The 16,688-nt window shown below is 38.6% G+C and overlaps 2 protein-coding genes across 7 annotated transcripts in view; one reads left to right on the top strand and one right to left on the bottom strand.

Annotated features, from left to right (window-relative positions):
* Iah1 (isoamyl acetate hydrolyzing esterase 1 (putative)) overlaps window positions 1-10,942 on the top strand; it is a 29,898-nt gene extending 18,956 nt beyond the window's left edge. The window contains exon 6 of the mRNA XM_078029700.1: window positions 7,840-10,942. Coding sequence (XP_077885826.1) covers window positions 7,840-7,875 — 36 coding nt within the window. The 3' untranslated portion in view covers window positions 7,876-10,942. The remainder of the gene's footprint in view (window positions 1-7,839) is intronic.
* Adam17 (ADAM metallopeptidase domain 17) overlaps window positions 1-16,688 on the bottom strand; it is a 51,786-nt gene that overhangs the window by 6,989 nt on the left and 28,109 nt on the right. For 5 of the 6 annotated variants that reach the window (XM_078029691.1, XM_078029690.1, XM_078029692.1 and 2 more), the window contains 9 exons: window positions 15,078-15,211; window positions 12,798-12,887; window positions 9,779-9,892; window positions 6,417-6,561; window positions 6,145-6,233; window positions 4,447-4,599; window positions 3,625-3,824; window positions 2,641-2,744; window positions 1,873-2,007 (listed from right to left, as the gene is read on the bottom strand). In XM_078029691.1, the coding sequence (XP_077885817.1) occupies window positions 1,873-2,007; window positions 2,641-2,744; window positions 3,625-3,824; window positions 4,447-4,599; window positions 6,145-6,233; window positions 6,417-6,561; window positions 9,779-9,892; window positions 12,798-12,887; window positions 15,078-15,211 (1,164 nt within the window). Of the gene's footprint in view, window positions 1-1,872; window positions 2,008-2,640; window positions 2,745-3,624; window positions 3,825-4,446; window positions 4,600-6,144; window positions 6,234-6,416; window positions 6,562-9,778; window positions 9,893-12,797; window positions 12,888-15,077; window positions 15,232-16,688 lie in introns of all 6 variants that reach the window. The other variant, XM_078029693.1, reaches the window with a different exon arrangement.

Genomic DNA, 16,688 nt, shown 5'->3' with positions numbered 1-16,688 from the left:
CTTGTTACCTTGCAGATTTTAATCCCTGGATTCTCAGGGTTATGTGTGTTTTGTTTTGACAGTAATGGGGATTGACCCTAAAGATGCATAACCACTGACCTACATCCTCTGTCCTTTTTAAAAAAAAAAAAAAAAAAAATTATTTTTTAGTTGTAGCTGGACACAATACCTTTATTTATTTTTATGTGGTGCTGAGGATCGAACCCAGGGCCTCCCACATGCTAGGCAAGCACTCTACCGCTGAGCCACAACCCCATCCCCCACCCCGCCCTTTTTATTTCAAAACAGTCTCCCTAAATTTCCCAGGATGGCCTTGAACTTGCAAACTTCCTGTTTCAGTCTTCATGAGTCACTTGGGTTCCAGGTGTGTGCCACCGCACCCAAGCAGCCTCTCAGTTTAAAGTACACTCCATAGAGCCAATTGACTCCAGCATAAGTGTCAGAACTCTCCGCCTGCAGGGCAGGTGGGGAGCTGAGCAACCTGCCAGTTAACATGAGCCCACAGCCTACACTCAATAACACCTTCCCCAAGACCCACTGTGATAGCACCTGGCACAAAAGATGCCATGTGGATACACACAGAAATAATAGAAATGCCAAAATTTAACCCAGAACTGCAATTTAGGAACAGTCTTAATTTGACCCAGGGGAAAGCCCAAATTTGTGTTCAGAAGAAAATCAACTAGAAGACACACAAAAAGCAAATCATTATCAAATATTTATTGGGCATTTACTGTGTCTCAGATGCTGTTCTTCCAAAGCACCCCAAGCCTATTACCACTCACTCAATAAATCATTTACTTGGCATCTACGAAGTGTTTTCTGTCTTTTTTTTTTTTTTTTTTTTGCTCAGTGCTGGGGATGGAAACCAAGGCATCATGTATGGTAGGCAAACACTCTACCATTGAGCCACATCCCCAGATTTTTTCTTTCTTTTTTTGTACTGGGTATTGAACCAGGGTAACTTTACCACTGAGCAACATCCCTAGCCCTTTTTATTTTGAGATAGAGTCTCACTAAGTTGCTTAGGACTTTAGTAAGTTGCTGGGGATGGCCTCAACCTTGTAATCCTCCTGCCCCAGCCTCCCAAGTCACTGGGATTACAGGTATATACATCATCCAGCTTTCTTCTTTGCTTACATGTTATTCCTTCTATCTGGCAGAACCTCTTACATTATTATGTGGATGGTGATCTCCCAGCCGTTACTATTAACACTATTAATCCAACAGAACTCCCCCATCAACTTATCCACTCCGTGGCTGAAGTGCGGTAGGAAGCTCAGAATCTAGCCAGTTTCTGATTATCCTTAAGGCCTCTTCTCAGACCCAAAGGCTTAAAAACAGAGCATTGAAACTTATTGAAAACTGACAGTGAGGCCAGCATAAGGGCTCCTATTCCAGACTGCTCCACAGTGATCAAAGACGAACAAGACTTTCTGACAGCAGCAAAAATTTCACCTACTGTGTTCAGATTCTGAAATGAGCTCTCTGGTTGGGTTCGTGAAGGAGTTTACTAATTTGATGGCAATGGAATGCAGACAGCTTCTGCTGCTTTTGTGATTTGTATGTGGGAGAAAGGTGAAGAGAGTTTTCTACCCATACCCAAAAATCTTCTACCCCACCCCAAAGACTGCCACATGGTCTAAAAATGAACCACTGGGCAGTTCATGCAGGTAGGTGGAGAGCCAGAGTATGAATGCAGAGATGCGTGTAGACACTGCCTTGCCTTCCTGCTCTCCTGGTCACTGACTTGGTTCTCATCACTACCTTTACCAGCTGTGAGCAGCTGACATGCCAGGTCTCCATAGAGAATCTAGAAGGCAAAGGCCATATTTCCTCCTGCTGCAGCACTCAGCGCTAAACCATGCTCACCGTTGCACGCACAGGGCTCCAGCTGCTGCTCCCTCTCACAGAAGGGGATGCACTTCCCATCCTTACACTTGCCAAGGTCCAAGCAAACTGTATCATCTTCAGCATTTCCTGGTGGTGGACACTCACTGCTGTTCCCTGAGGGCAAAAACAGTGAGCATAAGAGTGACAGGTTGTTATTATTTAGATGTGAGGTGGCCCCCAAAAGCTCATGAGTGAGACAATGCAAGAAGGTTTAGAGGGGAAATGATTGGGTTGTGAGAGCTTTAACCCAATCAGTGCATTAATCCCCTGATCGGAATTAACTGAGTGGTAGCTGAAGTGGAGAGGTATGGCTTTGGGGTATGTATTTGTATCTGACAAGTGGAGACTCTCTGCTTCCTGATCAGCATGTTAGCTGTTTCCCTCTGACACACTCTTCCACTATGATGTTCTGCCTCACCTCAAGTCCTGAGAAATGGAGCTGCCCTCTACGGACTAAGACCTCTGAAACCATGAGCCCTCAAATAAACTTTTCCTATTTTAAAATTGTTCTGGTCAGATCTTTTAGTCACAGGAGCAAAAGGAAAAAAAGCTGACTAAAACACAGGTCCACCAGTTCTACAAGTATATGACACATTGCAACACAGTGTCTCTCACGAAAGAAGTGAGCACGTGGCAAACAACAAGAGTTAAGGGGTTGCTTTCATCTAAACCAAACATCACTTATTTTTCAAGCATATACATTCACACTTGAACCACAGTATTCCAAGAGAGCAGCAAAAGCACTACCTGTGCAGTAAGACACGCCTTTGCAGGTAGCATTAATAGCCTCCTGGCACTTCTTCTGGGCAGTCTCAAACTGACAGTTCTTACAGCAAGGACTGTTCCTGTCACTGTGGAAGAACAGAGACAATTCAAATGACAGGCCCTCATTAAACGCCTACAGTGCTGTTACAGCGACATCACAGGAAAGACCCCTGCCTAACTCACCACTCCTGCATAGTCAGACTTCCCTGGAGTTAGAGTCACCTGCCCACCCTCTGCCCCTTCCTAATGTAGATAAGGCACATCAATACCACACTTTAGTAGGAAAGAATAAGGATACAGAGAGATCATCTTTACAACACCTCAGTGTCCTTGGTTTTTATTAACGCATTAATTAAATGAAAGAAAAAACCAGGGTCTACCAGGCAATCAACAGCTATGGCACTAGGCAGCCAGAACCCGACTCCCTGTTGGCACTCATCTATAGCATTAATACACAATATATATGCACAAGTTAGTTTCAGTTATTCACCATAAAGTATAAAGTTTCTTCCTAAGCCAGGCTGTAGTCTATCAAGGGGACATAAATATGGAAATATTGGTACCTTCTAATTGTAACCTGCTTTCTCCACAGTTTATGTCATTAAATAGAAACATCATTCTATTGTATAGATATATGATAATTAATTTATATTCTAGGATGGCAATTTTGATTGTTTCCAATATTTTGCTTTTATGAAAGGATACAGCCATGAGCTTGTATCCTTGTTACATCACCTTCCTGTACATGTACTTCCTTTAAAAAGATTCTCTGAACTGTGGGACTGCTAGGTGGAAAAGCATGCAAGTTGAGGAATGTTTTTACATCGTGCCAAACTGCTTTCCAGAAAGCTTCTCTCTTTCTCTCTCATACACACACACAGTTTTAAAACCCTGTATTTTCAATCTTCTATTACACAGACACTGATTGTACCAACCCCCCAGACTCAATGTGGGAGTGTTTCTCACCTGCACTGTACACCTGGTTTCAGTGTGCAGTCGCTATTGCAGCAGGTGTCATTATTCAGGTACATGATGCCGGGGTCACATTCTTCTCCTTCATCCACCCTGGAGTTCCCACACACCTTGTTGCTCCGCTCCTTAAAACACTCCTGGGCCTTACTTTCAATAGTCTTATAGATGGACTGCTTACTGCAGTTTGAAAACATCTTGAGAGAGAAAAAGCCGCTTTTTAAAAGGTGGATGGACATAACTGAGGTTGTAGTTCAGTGGTATCACACCTCTGGGTTTAATCCCCAGTAATACCAAACAACAACAAAAAATGTCCAAATGACAGTTTTAGTAGATGAACAAGTGCTTCATCCCAAAACACAACCGCATATCAAGGTACTTTGTAGGGCTAGGGTTGTGGCTCAGTGGTAGAGTGCTTGCCTAGCACGTGTGAGGCACTGAGTTCAATCCTCAACACCACATAAAAATAGAAAAATTTAAAAAGGTATTGTATCAACAACTTATATATATATATATATATATATATATTTTTTTTTTTTAAGGTATTTTGAAGTTCCATCCCTAGGGAAATACCTAGGAATTGAATACTTTCTTGAACTCTTTTTTTTAAAGTTTTTTTTTTTCATTTTTTAGTTACAGATGGACACAATATCTATGTTCATTTTTATGTGCTTCTGAGTATCGAAGTGAGTTCCTCACATGTGCAAGGCAAGCGCTCTGCCACTGAGCCACAACCCCAGGCCCTGAGCTGCCATTTTGAGAAAACCACACAGCCACCTCCTTTCCTACACACATTAAAAGACTCCAAACCACACATACCTTATTGTTCTCATGGTCACCACTCACAGCTATAGGATACATAACATACTTTCCTCCCTGGTCCTCATTCGGAGCACATTCTGCTAGACCATCAGGATCATGTTCTGCTCCAAAATTGTGTCCCAATTCATGAGTCGTAACAAGATCAGCTTCCTTAAGGACCATGCAAAGAAAACACTGAACATCAGTTACTTCTGTCTGCTGGGCCTACTGAGCCCTTTGATTAGAGCTACAAAAGATAACAATCAGACTATAATGTATTCTATCAATTGTAGAAATTAAGCTGAGACAGTAAAATAATGGGTGACATTGAAAGGAATCTAAAAAAAGACAAAATTTATCAACGAAATAACACAAGGACATTTTACATAAAGACACAAGTCTCCAGATTGAAAGGCCCATGTGCCCAGCAGAGTGGAGAAAAATAACATACACCATACACCAATTACACTATAGACAACATATCAGTGTATCAGAAACTGATATTTTTCTACCAATATATATTCTCCCCTTCTTCCTTAAAGAACCCTAATTCTGTTCTGGGCAGCAATATGCTCAGCTAAAATAGCCCCATTCCTCTAGGACTATGGGCATTCATGGAACTCAGTTTTTTCCAGGAAGATTGAGAAGAAGCCAGGCAATGAAATTTCTAGAAAAGCTTTTTTAATGGGACAGATTAGGTCAGCTATGATTGCTTTCTCCACCTTTTTCTAACATAAGAGAGAACCATCTGTGACCATAAGATGACAAAACAAGGACAAAGGACTTGTGCTTAGAACAGCTGAAAGCAAGTCAGAAAACCTAAGGCTCTGATAAGCAACTCTCAGTTGCAATGCCACCTGGAGAAGACTCTCTGCTTCTCACTGAGACAAAGAACCCCTTATTTATGCCACAGTTTTTAAGTTTTCTATTATTGGTAGAAAAACAGACTCTGAACAGATATATTTACACATAAACAAGATCTGAAAATCTTCTAGAGAAAAATAGGTCACATGCAAAAGCCAAACACTCAGACTCTTTAACAGAAACATAAACACCAGAAGACAAGGGAGCAGGGCTTTCAAATGCTGAAGCAACAAACACACCCAGCCACATGATCAACTATGCTCATTCCCAGATAAACAAAATCCCAAGAATTTATATCCCATGGACCTATTCTTAGGAGGCTTGTTGAGAATATAACAAAACAAGGCGTAGATCAAGAAACAAAACACAGAGTCCAGACAGCAAGAGACTACTGGATGCCTTAAAATGACAGCTGCGCTGCAGCCCAACACCAGGAGCCCCAAGAGGAGCTGTAGGACAAAGGACCTGAGAGGGCAGGGTTAAGAAACACACAATCCAGACGTGCCTGGAAAGAAGCTGGCAAGTCATTTTATTCTTTATAGTTTTTTTTTTTTTCAGTTGTAGTTGAACACAATACCTTTATTTTATTTATTTATTTTTATGTGGTGCTGGGGATTGAACCCAGGGCCTCACAAGTACTAGGCGAGCGCTCTACCCCTGAGCCACAACCCCATCCCCCTTTATATAGTTTTTTAAGCTCTCATTATTTCTCCAGAAAACATGTATTTCTTTTAGGCAGAAATTAAAAACATTACATACTCTTCCCTTTAAAGACCCTTATGTAAATATATAACAGAAGGTCTAACACCCAAAACTCCAAATCTATCCTTTTAAAAAGATCAAAGGACATACCTTTGTAAGGATGGTTTTACCATAATTTTTTGTGCTGGTCAAACCACTATTCAAGTAGATATTTTTCTTCCCAACTGGACTATAATAAGCTAAAGGCAAAAGGAAACATATAAAAATTAAATACAGAATTATAATGTAAGAAAATTTACTATTCCAAGCTAAAAGCAAAAGGAAACATAAACAAGAATTATGTATTAAGTATAGAATAATAATGTAATCCAGTCAGTTTACCATTCCAGCAACACATTCACAAGGCCAATGGGAAAACTTACCTTTTGGACAAACACCTCCATGACTGTTTGCTCTGGGAGAACCAACATAAGCTAATCCAAGAGTTCCCATATCGAAATCCTGATATGTGAAAAGGTGTGCCAGGCAGACTTTAGATGCTTCTTCAGCTATATCAAAGCTAAATTGCTTCAACGGGGAAAAAAAAAAATTCTGTATTAAATTAGCAATCATATCTAACTAAGAGATAATGACAACTCAATACTCCAGAAGAACACCAAGTCTGGTCACAGTTCTAATGAACACCCCCACTCTCATGCAGCACACTGCTTTTCCCTGGGGTTCATACCATCTGGGGATGGAGGAGCACAAAAGGAAAGGCTTGGGAGCGTTTTCAAAACTCACTGCTTCTCCATGGAGTGTACTGAAGGCCTATAGTCCAGGACCCAATGTACTCCAACTCTGCAGGGGGACTGCAGCCCTCATATCAAAACAAACAATTCTAAAGTATTTCAAGGATTGTTCTACTGGTTAATAGTAATGTATATTTTACTTTTATTTACTTATTTGAGTTGGGGAAGACTTTTAACTTTTTATATTTTATAAGATGAAAGAGTTATAAATAAAAACTTACAGAAAAGTATAAATATCTAGTTTATGTACTAAACATTTTAAAGTATTTAATCAACACTATAAGTCTGTAAAGACTTTTTTCCTTCAGTCAAAGATGGTTATCACACTATTCCAAAAACTTCTACGATAAGGACCATAAGTTCAAGGCCAGCCTCAGTAACACAACAGAACCTGTCTCAAACCAAACAAACAAAAAAGACTAGGGATATAGGTCAGCAATAAAGTGTCTCAAATTTCTACCATAACAGTTTAAACACTCTAAGTTTTTAAAAAATCATGATTTTTTTAAATTGCCTGAAGCGCATTTTAAGGCATCCTATACTCTCTTGCTATCTGGACCCTGTGTTTTGTTCTTGATCTATGCCTTGTTTTGTTAAATACTCAAGGAGCCTCCTAAGAATAGGTCCATGGGATGTAAATTCTTGGGGTTTTGTGTATCTGGGAATGAGGCTGCTTGGGAATGAGCATAGTTGATCATGTAGCTGGGTATGTTTGCTGCTTCAGCATTTGAAAGCCCTGCTCCCTTGTCTTCTGGTGTTTACGTTTCTGTGACACATGCCTGTAATCCCAGTGGCTCAGAAAGCAGGAGAATTCAAGTTGGAGGCCATCCTCAGCAACTTAGTAAGACCCTGACTCAAAATTTTAAAAAAGGGTTAGGGATATGGCTTAGTGGTTAAGCACCTCTGGGTTCAATCCTAGTACAAAAAAAAAAAAGGCTTCTAAAAACATTAGAAGTGAAAGTAAGAGAACCCTGTATGAGAAATGAAGAATGTACAGCCTGGGATTCTGACAGCTCTATGTAAGAGGGTGAGACTTTTGGAAATCTTCTTCTAGGAGACTGGGGAGAGCACTGGAAAGGAGTACCTGTGAACAGTTGTGCTTCCCTCCGGATCCTCCAGAGCCTGAGCTATCCAGAGAACCACAGAAACCAGGAAGGTGACATGGTTTGGCTGTTCCAGTAGTTAGGAGATCTAGCTGCTCACATCTATTTCTGCCATTGCTAGTTGTAGGACTCACTAGGAATAGGTCATTTTGAGGGGTGACAGGTACGGAGGATTGAACTCAGGGACACTTGACCACTGAGCCACATCCCCGGCCTCATTTTATGTTTTATTTAGAGATAAGGCCACACTGAACTGCTCAGGGCCCCACTAAATTGCTGAGGCTGGCTTTGAAATCTCTCATTGCTCCTGTCAAGGAGCATCTGAACTGCTCAGGGCCCCACTAAATTGCTGAGGCTGGCTATGAAATCTCTCGATGCCTCCCAAGCTGCTGGGATTACAGGTGTGCTCCACCGCACCTGGCAGGAACAGGTTCAATGGGCTGACCTGTAGCCACTTCAAAATTCACATATTGAAGTCTTAACCTCCTATAACTCAGAATGAACTATATTTGGACAGAGCACCTTTAAAGCAGTAATTAAGGTAAAATGAGGTCATCTAAATAGCCCTAATCCAGCATGACTGGAGTCCTTATGAGAAAGAAGTTAGGAAAAAGACAAAGGGAAGATCATATGAGGACACAGAAAAAGAACAACATATAAATAAATGCCAAGGAGAGGGGCTTCAGAAAAAACAACTCTGAAAACACTTTGATCTTGAACTTACAACCTCCAGAACTAAGGAAATAAATGCCTATTTTTTAAGCAGCCAGTCTGTAGAGCTTGTTATAGCAGCTGAAGTTGACTCATACATATGCTGAGCTATAACTCTTTACAAAATAACGGTGGATCTTAACCTAACTCTCAGGGTGGTTTGCAGATCGAATTAGATAAGGTATGCCAAGAGTATATAGACACAGCACATTTTGGTTCTCAATCTTGTTAAAAAATTGATAATAGCCTTTAATTCTATCAAGCTTCAAAAACTTAATTTTAGCCTCATTAGACCCTAAACAGAGAATCCAGATGAACCACACTATGCCTGTACTAACCCATGGAAACTATAAGATTAAAAAAAAAAAGTTCTGTTCAAAGACAGCCTAAGCAACTTAGAGAGGCCCTAGCAACTAGTGAGACCCTGTCTCAAACAATAAAAAGGCTGGGGAATCTGGCTCAGTGGTTAAGCATCCCTGGGTTCAATCCCTGATACCAAAAAAAAAAAAAGAAAACTGTTCTTTAGCTGCTAAATTTATAGCAATCTGTTAGAATAGCTGTGGGAAATTAATACATTGCCCAATACATTAAAGAATAAAACACTATCACTTCATAGTTCAATTTACAACAAAGCAACAGCACACAAACTCAAGACATTGAAATCATGTGGCAGAATCTTAAGGAAAGAATCCACATTATAAGAATGTTTAACTATCTAAATTTATTACCAGAACAAAAATTTTAAATTCCTACAGAAAATTTTCAGGTTTCCAAGTTATATTTCTACTGTTCAATACACGTGCACAGCCTATTTGATAATTACTGCCGTAAGAGATCCATTGACAAACTTCAGAGAGACCTGAGCTAACAACACAATGCAAAAAAAAAAAAATAAGTAAAATCTATTTATTGGGTACTTATGCTACTTCCCAGAGAAGAGCCACTGCAGCTTATTAAATTTTGGAAGATATTAAGATTAAAAGGCACTGCTTCATAGCATTTTTCCTCTTCAGATTTTTGACCAGTTAATCTAGGACATGGAGTCACTGTTGGAACCGCAGGAGGCTGCTCCTGGTCCACCACTCTTTTCTAATATGTCCCTTCATTAGTGCAGATACAATCTACATATCAGAAATCCCAGTGCTATTAGGAGGATCGTGTCAGGATCCTCCAACTCACCTCTAGCAACATCTTCACATCCCAAGCATCCTTGTCTTCATTTGGGTAACTTTTTGCCATGTTGTAGTGCCTTTCACCAGGTTTTACCTCTTGTGGCGACTTGAGAATGCGAATCTATACTTAAAGAGAGAATATACTTAGAACATTTCCAAAAAAAGTCACAAGACTCTAGATACTAAATTATTTTATCCACTCAAAAGTCTGTCTACCGTGCCAGAAAAAATGTTTTATAACCAAAATTCCAAAAACTCTTCAGTTCTATTACTCAACATTTAAATCAAACTGAAAAGCATGATATGGAAAGCACAAGTAAATGAGCTATTTAAAATTGTTATAAATGTACTAGATTTTAATATTCTCTATATTTCTGTTATATTTTTCCTCTACATTTATTCAGAAAAAATGAGAACTTGGGTTACATGAGCCCAAAATATTTATTACGACTATAGTCAATAAAATAGAAATGAAGAATAAGATGTATATCACTTAGTATGCCACAGGAATAAAACACTATAAAGAACACAGCCTTCTCTTTGTATATGCATTTCAGACACATTCATATTAAACCTAACAAGAAAAGAAAGGAACTCACTCTGATTAGTGAGTTTGCAAAAAAGAACGAAGTCATACTCAGCTTAATGGTTTCTGTGTCTCTGTTCTCTGCCTGTTTGCATAGACAGCCCATTCTGGTCTGCACTACCACCACTTCTCCACTAGGGAGAAGCTCTGCAGCTTTGGCAGTGGGTGGTCAGGGTCAACTCTTAAAGAGGAACCTATCTAGAAGCCCACCAAGACTGCACATCTAAATCACATTCTCCAATCCATCTTTTAAGGATTAAAGAAGTTAATATTTTTGTCTCCTATGTTCTTCAATTGCTTCCAAGTTCCTAAGGCAAAAAGTAACTTTATTTATTGGTTCTTGAAAACTTGAACAAGACAAAGCCAATTGAAAACAAGGAAGGCCACTTTATATGCACCAATATGGAATAATCTCCAACATACTGAGAAATGAAAAGGCAAGGAACAAAAGAGTACAGCACACTGCCACTGTGTCAAATGCAGACTAACACACACACACACACACACACACACACAGTACATACTACATACAGCATCTCTAGGAAGGTGCACATGAAACCAGTGATGTGAATGTCTCAGAGAAAAGGAACTGTTTTGACAATGAAGAGAAGTTATGGAGACTTACTTTTCACGGTTTGTGTACTGTGTATACATTACCTATTCAAATAACTTAAAAAGAAAATGCAAAATAGAAAAAAGAATGGAAAAGGAAAAAATAATTCTCTTAGTTTTATATAAATACTAACAAAGTTAAACATTTATAAATATGGCACACAAATTCAAAATTTTTTTTAAAAAAACTCTAAATTCTATACTATAAAACCTATAAGAATATGGTTTAGTACAGAAAGCCTGGAAAAAATAGATACGATTCCCATAATTTACCTATAAAATATCTATTTGTGCAAAACAATACTCAATTTCAGAAACTTCTTTAATTACACTTAGCAATTTGGAAAATTTGCTTTACCATAAGACATAATTAAGATGATATTAGTGTAACATTGTTGTACATACTACTAACAGCTTTTAGGGAATGGCATCTAATGATTCTACATATCAATGCCTTATACAGTATTTTTGAGTAATTCTTCTGACTAGTTAAAAAATATATGCTAGAATTTTTATTAAAGAATGAAGCATAATCAGAGGATGAATTGCTAGGCGTGATGGAGCACCCTTGTAACCCCTGCAAGTCAGGAGGCTGAGGCAGAAGGATCAAAAGTTTGAGGCCAGACTCAGCAAATAAGTGAGGCTCTCAGTAACTGAGCAAGACCTTGTCTCAAAAAATAAAAAGAGCAGGGGCTGGGGATGTGGCTCAAGCAGCAGCACGCTCGCCTGGCATGCGTGTGGCCCAGATTCGATCCTCAGCACCACATACAAACAAAGATGTTGTGTCTGCCGAAAACTAAAAAATAAATATTAAAAAATTCTCCCTCTAAAAATAAATAAATAAATAAATAAAAATAGAAAGAGCAGGGGGAACTATAGCTCAGTCGGTAGAGTGCTTGCCTCGCATTCATAAGACCCTGGGTTCAATCCTCCAGTACAAAAAATAAATAAATAAAAGGAGCAAATGATATAGTTCAGTGATAAAGTACCCCAGATTCAATTCCCAGCACACACAAACACACACAAAAAAGTGTCAAGTTGGGGTTGTGGCTCTTTGGTAGAGCACCTGCCTTGCATGTGTGAAGCACTAGGTTTGATTCCCCAGCACCAAATAAAAATAAATAAAGATATTGTGTTCATCACAATAATACCTTTTTAAAAAAGTGTCATAAAAAGTCTTCCTGACAAAAACAGCCTCAGGGGCTGGGGCTGGGGTTTAGCAGTAGAGTGCTCACCTAGCACATGTGGGGCACTGGGTTTGATCCTCAGCACCACATAAAAATAAATAAATAAAATAAAGAAATTGTGTCTAGTTACAACTAAAAACTAAATATTAAATAAATAAAATAAAGGTATTGTCTCCAACTACAACAAAATATTTAAAATAACAAACAACAACAACAAAAAAGAGCCTCAGGACAGAAAATTTCATAATCTTGAATTAATATTAAAACACTGCACAGGGCTGGGGATGTGGCTCAAGCGGTAGCGCGCTCGCCTGGCATGCGTGCGGCCCGGGTTCGATCCTCAGCACCACATACCAACAAAGATGTTGTGTCCGCCGAGAACTAAAAAATAAAGATTAAAAATTCTCTCTCTCTCTCTCTCTCTCTCTCTCTCTCCCTCTCCTCTCTCACTCTCTCTAAAAAAAAAAAAAAAAAAAAAAAAAAAAAAAAAACACTGCACAATTTATCAGAAAAAAAAAACACTAGCATTTGAGAATATTTAGTTATGATTAATGACAAAGATAAATTTTTGGGTTTGAATACAAATGTTTACTCCATATAAATTTACCAAGTAACAGAAGGCCATGTCTATTGATAAATACCTGCTCTATCTGTATTCCATAACCTTTAAAACCCGCATTATCCCACGAAGTGTTCCGATAGATGTCATCAACTCTGTCAATTAGCTCTATCTGTGTGTATAAAAGAAAAAGACATTGTGTAGATCTTTACCATTTTTTGCATTGTACTAGAACAATGTTCAAGGATAAATTCAGTTTAGAGAAAATGCCATGGCACATGGTCCTACTAATTACAGAAACTAGCATTAAGATGTTAATCTTTATCACTGATGGCTTTACTCAAAAAAATTATTCTTAGCCCTAAACTTAAAAGTGCTGTTACCAGAATAAAACAGCATTAAAGTTTATCCCAAACTTTAGGTAACTGACTACATACAGAATTGAAATATCAACTTTTTACATATCTACCATTCCTTCCAGACACAGTAGTATCCCAGCAACTCGAGAGACTGAGGCCGGAATACTGCAAGTCAGCCTCAGCAACTTGGTGGGTCCTATGCAACTAAGTGAGATCCTGTCTCAAAATGAAAAATAAAAAAGATTAAGGGTACAGCTGAGTGGTAAAGCGACCCTGGGTTCAATCCCCATTATCATAAAACAAAGAAATTAACAACCTACCATTTCTACCAACTATAAAAATGAAATTTAAGTGTCAACTGACTGCCTAAAATTATTCCCTTCTTAGAAGTACTCTGTCTTCACTCTGGCCCTTGACAAGTACCTTCAATGCCTTCCCAGAACAGGTAAAAAGGCAGCAACAGTCAGCTGCTCTCCAACCTGCATTCCACAAAGTTTGGCACGGAGAGAGCAGGAGGAATGAGGTACACTGCACCATTCCTACTCTGTTCTGATTTGGGAAGATTGAGGGAGGAGCACAATCACCAAGAAAGACAAAATGCTAATTACCCATCTGTTCTCAAAGAGAACATTCTAGTGTTCAAAATCCAGATTGCGAAGTTAGTTCTGGCAACAATAAGGCAAGTTACAGGTCTAAGAAACTGTTCTTTGCTTACAAGTATCCATAAGAAATATAATTTTTTAAAAAACTAGACCTTTCATTGTATTCATTCACAGTGTAACAAAGAAATGAGACCAGAGGAGCTCCTTAATACAAAACCCAGATTAAGAGAGAAGCTTTTCCACTGATTTCTCTTGCTAAGAAACAAGAATGGCAATGACTCCTACTATTTTCATAATAAATTCATTCACTTGATATGGAAGAGAAGGGAAAGAAGAGTGAGGGAGGGTAAAAATAAAATGGAGACCAGGGAGAGCAAGGCAATAAGAAAGACGTCTTTACTGCCTTAGTCTGTTTGTTGGTTCATGAATAGCCCCATTCTCTTTTTATACCCTGAGTAAAATTTTGGTCAATGCTGAGTTATCATGATGAATGAGGTCATACTAACAAAAAATGTCAACGAAAAATGAGTTCCTTGATTTTAAAACTACACTATCTGATGCTTCAAAGTTCACAGACGTGATGAGGATATTGCTCAGTGGAAGAGCACTTCCCTAGCATGCACCAAGCTCTGAGTTTGATCCCAAGAACTGGGGGTAAAAAAAAAAAAAAAAATCCAGTATCCTTTCTTTAATCTTCCTTCATATCTCTGCTCTAGTTAATTATGACCATAAAAGTCCTACCTATTTCATGTACTTATGTGATTGGCTCTTTAACATGACATGAACCAAACTGACTGCTCTGAAATATACATATAAGGAAAAGGAAAAAAAAAAAAACACAGGTTCACAAAAAATAGTTTTTTGACTTTAAAGTATAAATCCATAAATGTGATACTACAGGCTCATGCCACTATGGTGGTGATTTTTTAAAAAAGCTTATTTGTAGCCAAGCATGGTGGCGCACACCTGTAATCCCAGAGGCTGGGGAGGTTGAGACAGGAAGATAGAGTTTTCAAAGCCAGCCTTAGCAACAGCAAGGCACTAAGCAACTCAGTGAGACCCTGTCTCTAAATAAAATACAAAATAGGGCTAGGGATGTGGCTCAGTGGTTGAATGCTGGAGTTCAATCCCCAGTACCAAAAAAAAAAAAAAGAGCTCATTTGTATAAACAAAGTACATATTATGACCTTTCCCCAATATGCATAAAAATTCCAATGTGCAAAAAATATTAGTTCAAAAGAAAAACAGGTTTTCATAAATTTGAAACTAAAGTTTCCATGTAGTAATAATGTAAAAAACTCAGAAAATGAAACCATTAAGTTGAAAATTACAGGAAACTTCTCTTAAAGGAATTTACCCACTTACATAAACTTTTTACCTCATGCAATATCAAATACTTACTAAGTAATTGGTAGTGGTGCTTTCTTCCCCTCTGCCCATGTATTTATAAAAGCGATGATCTGCTACCACCAATAATTTACAAGTGTTCTTCATGGGATTAGGATCAGCTCTTCTCTTCACTCGATGAACAAACTCTAATATGAATTTGTATGCACTATTAAATCAAAATTCATCAAAACAAGGAGGGCATTTTTACAATAACACTTCAAATCTAGTTATTCTGAAACAACATTATTTGAGCTTGGGAGCCTTGAAGGTATCTTGAATTTGGAGGAAAGCAGAAAAGCAAAATAAAATATAAGAGGGTTTTTTTTTCTTTTCTTTTTGTTTTGTCATTTTGGCAATGGGGACTGAAACCAGGGGCACTTTACCAATGGGCTACTACTCGATACATTACTGAAGGCCTAAAACACTGAGGCTGGTCTCGAACTTTAAATCCTTCTGCCTCAGGCTCACAGATCACTGGGATTATAGGCTTGTATCACAGCGCTCAGCTCAAAATATCAGGTTTTTAAATTGCAGGGCAACTGGGAACATGGCTCAGTGGTAAAATGCTTTCCTAGCATGCATAAGGTCCTGGATTCAATTTCTTGCCACCACACAAAAAAACAACACAAAACAAAATAAACTAAGAAAAAGTGCCTCCTTAATTTTTAAAATGTGAAAAACTTAAAAAGTGCTTAATAAAATAAAATAAATATTGAGGCTATGAAGTTGTTGTTTTCTAATAGTAAAAATGTCAAGGTAAGTAAGGCATGGTGGTGCATACCTGTGAATCCCAGGAACTCTGGAGGCTGAGGCAGGAGGACCACAAGTTTGAGGGTAGCCTGAGCAATTTAAGCAGGGCCCTAAGCAACTTAGCAAAACCCTGTTTCAAAATAAACAATAAAAAGGACTGATGATGTGGCCCAGTGGTAAGTGTTCCAGGGTTCAACCCCAGTACCAAAAAAAAAGTCAAGCTGGACGTAGTAGTGCAGGCATGTAATTCTAGAGACTGAGAAGGCTGAGGCAAGTTCCAAACTAGCCTCAGCAATTTAGACCCTAAGCAATCTAGCAAGACTCAAGCTGCAGAGGGCTGGGGTCATGGCTCAGTGGTAGAGTGCTTGCCTAGCACACGTGGGGCACTGGGTTCGAACATCAGCACTGCATTAAAAAAAATGAAATAAAGATATTCTGTCCACCTACAACTAAAAACTAATATTAAAAAAAAGGGGGGTGTAGATATTACTCAGTGGTTAAGCACCATTGGATTCAATCCCTGGTACCAAAAAAAAAAAAAAGTTAATTATACATTAAAAATCAGCAACCATGGGGACTTGGAGATATTTCTCAAGTCATCAATGCCTCCTCCAGACAAATAAGCCTTATGATAAATGCTTATATATCTTCACAGGCAAAATATATTTAAACATGTAGAAGCACAAACATAATCATACACATGTTATATATGTAAGATACAGAAACATATTCAAGTGTCTATGTGGCTCCACTCACCAGTCTGGGGTACTTTAAAAAACCAAGTAGAGGCAAAGCCATCAATACACTTTTTATAGAACTCTGTACACATATAGCTAAAACCTTCAACTTTGTAACACAAGAATTTTTAAAAAT

Source organism: Ictidomys tridecemlineatus, chromosome 12, assembly GCF_052094955.1.
Source record: "Ictidomys tridecemlineatus isolate mIctTri1 chromosome 12, mIctTri1.hap1, whole genome shotgun sequence".
Lineage (NCBI taxonomy): Eukaryota > Metazoa > Chordata > Mammalia > Rodentia > Sciuridae > Ictidomys > Ictidomys tridecemlineatus.
Note: the sequence above shows the minus strand (reverse complement) of the source record. Positions and strands in the feature narration are given on the sequence as shown.